The 2922-nt window shown below is 30.6% G+C and overlaps 1 protein-coding gene across 1 annotated transcript; it reads right to left on the reverse strand.

The window, feature by feature from the left end:
• Positions 1–2191: 2191 nt before the first annotated feature.
• LOC133784662 (BURP domain protein USPL1-like) lies at positions 2192–2686 on the reverse strand. Its single transcript, XM_062223952.1, has one exon. It carries the CDS (start codon positions 2684–2686, stop codon positions 2192–2194), a length of 495 nt encoding a protein of 164 aa, XP_062079936.1.
• Positions 2687–2922: the final 236 nt, after the last annotated feature.

Raw genomic sequence — 2922 nt, forward strand, 5'->3', positions numbered from 1 at the left:
TTAGGGTAATTCTTCTACAGGGGTTTCACTTTAAGCTCTACTGGTTGGACTCTCATTGTTCTCGATCCATGAACAGTTTTCGGCGCGATTTTTTTTATGATCGTGTATATTGTAGCTGTTTAGAGCATCCTGCGAATTTTCCAAAAATTCTGAATAGTTTATAGTACTGAAAACTAAGTTCAAATATGTTGTTGCACTCGTGACTAATTTTTTTTATGCGAGTGGAAAGTAACATGTTTGAATCTAGTTTTCGGTACTGTAAACTATTCAGATATTTTTTTTAAATTTGCAGGATGTTCTAAATGACTACAATATATATGGTCATAAAAAAAATCGCGCCAAAAACTGTACACGGTTCGAAAAACACTGAGAGCCCCACCGATAGGGCTTAAAGTGAAGCCCAATAGAATTGTCCTATAAATTTATACATGTTATCTTCCATAAATACAGTAGGTATAGGTAGGTAGGTAGGGATTGATGTTGGGTTGTGTTTAAAATGATATATATCCAAATCTTTTCATTTATGTTATGAGAGCAAAAAAACTAAAATATATACTCATACATTATTTCTCTCATTTAACCCTAAATAAACATAATATATAATTTTCGAAAAAGTGCAACCGTGGCATTGCTTTTTCTTCAAAAAAGAAAAGTTCATTACTTAATTAATAACAAAAATACTGAAAATTAAGTTATTACATTCGATGATTCATTAAATCAGTAATAAAATGTAAATAAATATTTTTTATTTATATTCTAAATTATTTTCATTAATATTTTATGTGCTTTGAAACCTTTTGTAAGGAGTTTTATTTCTAAACAAAGAACTCTATATTATATTATAACTAGTTCTCCATCCAATCAAGAAAAAAATTAGAAATCTTTTTTAGATAAGAATAAAAGAATAATATCCTAAAAACATATTGGTAAGAATATTACATTCAATCCATCTATAAATATATATATATATACACAATATGTTAGTAAGATGAACCATATCTAACTCTAATTTCCTTGTTTTTTTGTTCTTCTCTAATATATATATTGTAATAGTGACATATTACCCTAGGGGTGAATTTATGTCATAACTTTCAATTGTTTAATTGACTAAATTGCTCTTGAAACTATATTGAAAAAGTTGTCCAATAGAATCATTTCCTTATTTGGTAAAATATCTCTATTCATATTGGAACATATTTGTTTTGTCTTATTTATTTGTTTTTAAGTTCCCATTATTCCAAAAAAAAATCATTTTAAATATTAAAATATATAACAATAATGTAGAAGTATAATGTGTTAAAATTCATGCGATTAGATATAGAAAAGTAATATGGTTATCATATGAATCTAGAGAAAAATGATGAATGGAATACATCTTAATTATATATATTATACATATTAATTTATGGTTTAGGATCAAAAACATGAGAGGTATCTTAAAGACATAGATTGCTATCATATATATATATATATTATATATAATATAGTTAAATGATTAAAATGTTGCTTCATATAGACTTGGGAACTTACTTTGAGAATATATATTTTATAATATTATAAAACTATATTTAATTATATAGGTTCAATTTCTTAAAGGAGTTGAAAACCCACGTTTTAATTCTATCATTTTGTAAATAATTATTATGATTTACTAATTGAAAATTGACGACTAACTTTTTAAGCACATTTAATTTGTTTCGAAAGCTTTTAAGGTGATGCATTGGTAATTCATGAAATTTGTGGATTGTTGTTTTATTTTTAATAATGATGTTTGGATTGATTATAGGTTTTTGCCATTATTTTAGAACGTTGTAAAAAAAATTACTACTTTAATGATATTCTAAAAATTGTGTCAAATTTAACATTTTTTATTTATCATATTGTGAATAATTATTATGATTTACTAATTGACATTTGACGACTGACTTCTTAAACACATTTAATAGTAAAATTTACACCATGCATTAAAGATAATTTTATATATAGTATACATCAATTTGAATCAGATCCAAATTGATGTAAAGCTACAATATTAATGTCCCTCTGTTACTTATTTCATCGAAATTAAAAGGGAAACAACACAAACACTTTACAATACCACAAGAAAGAAATGACGAACAGTAATACGATTCATATTTCTAGAGTAAAGGGCCATATATAAACCCTAAAGATTTATTTGCTGAAATATAGCTTAGACTTGAACAGAGGAAGGAAGCCATACGAAATTAGTGTGATCAGGGAAGAAATGACAGACAGGTCCCATGCCTGGCCCAAACCCTAGGGCCTTGAAGGAAGGATGATCTGAATCCCACAGCGAGGTATCCATGTGACAAACGACAATGGTTTCAACTCTGTCTCCCATGTGGCCACTCAACGACACCTTGAAGAGCTTCCTGTCCTTGGCCATGCTATGGCAGCCATACACAGCGTAAGGAAATTCCATAAGATGGCATGCCACCATCTTGGGTGTTGGTATCTCTCTCAGGTCCTCCAAAACGGTGTAGTTTTGGTACATGGTATTGGAATCGTTGTAGAAGGTGGTTGTGAGATGTGTGAACCCGTGGCCCAAGCCGTCCAATCCGAACATGCCACGTACGAACTCAAGCATGGAGTCAAAAGAAGTGGCACACATCTTTGTCTCCCCTTTTATGGGGTTAGACTCACACATTTGGAGAGTGAACTCCATGGCTTTGGCTTGTGGTGAACCTTGAGGGCTGAGAATAGCCTAAGAAAGTTGGGAAGTTGTTCTGAGGAGAATGGAATCGAGTTAGGGTCTCCTAATATTTGTCTTCCCAGAAATGGAGGAGACGCTTTCTTCTTCTTTGGAAAATAAATGGGCTTTGTTAACCCCACTTTTATGTCGTTGATGTTGAGGAAAACCGACTGTTGTAGTGTTGAACGGTCAAGATGAGTGTGTGAGGA

This window comes from Humulus lupulus, chromosome 6, assembly GCF_963169125.1.
Source record: "Humulus lupulus chromosome 6, drHumLupu1.1, whole genome shotgun sequence".
Lineage (NCBI taxonomy): Eukaryota > Viridiplantae > Streptophyta > Magnoliopsida > Rosales > Cannabaceae > Humulus > Humulus lupulus.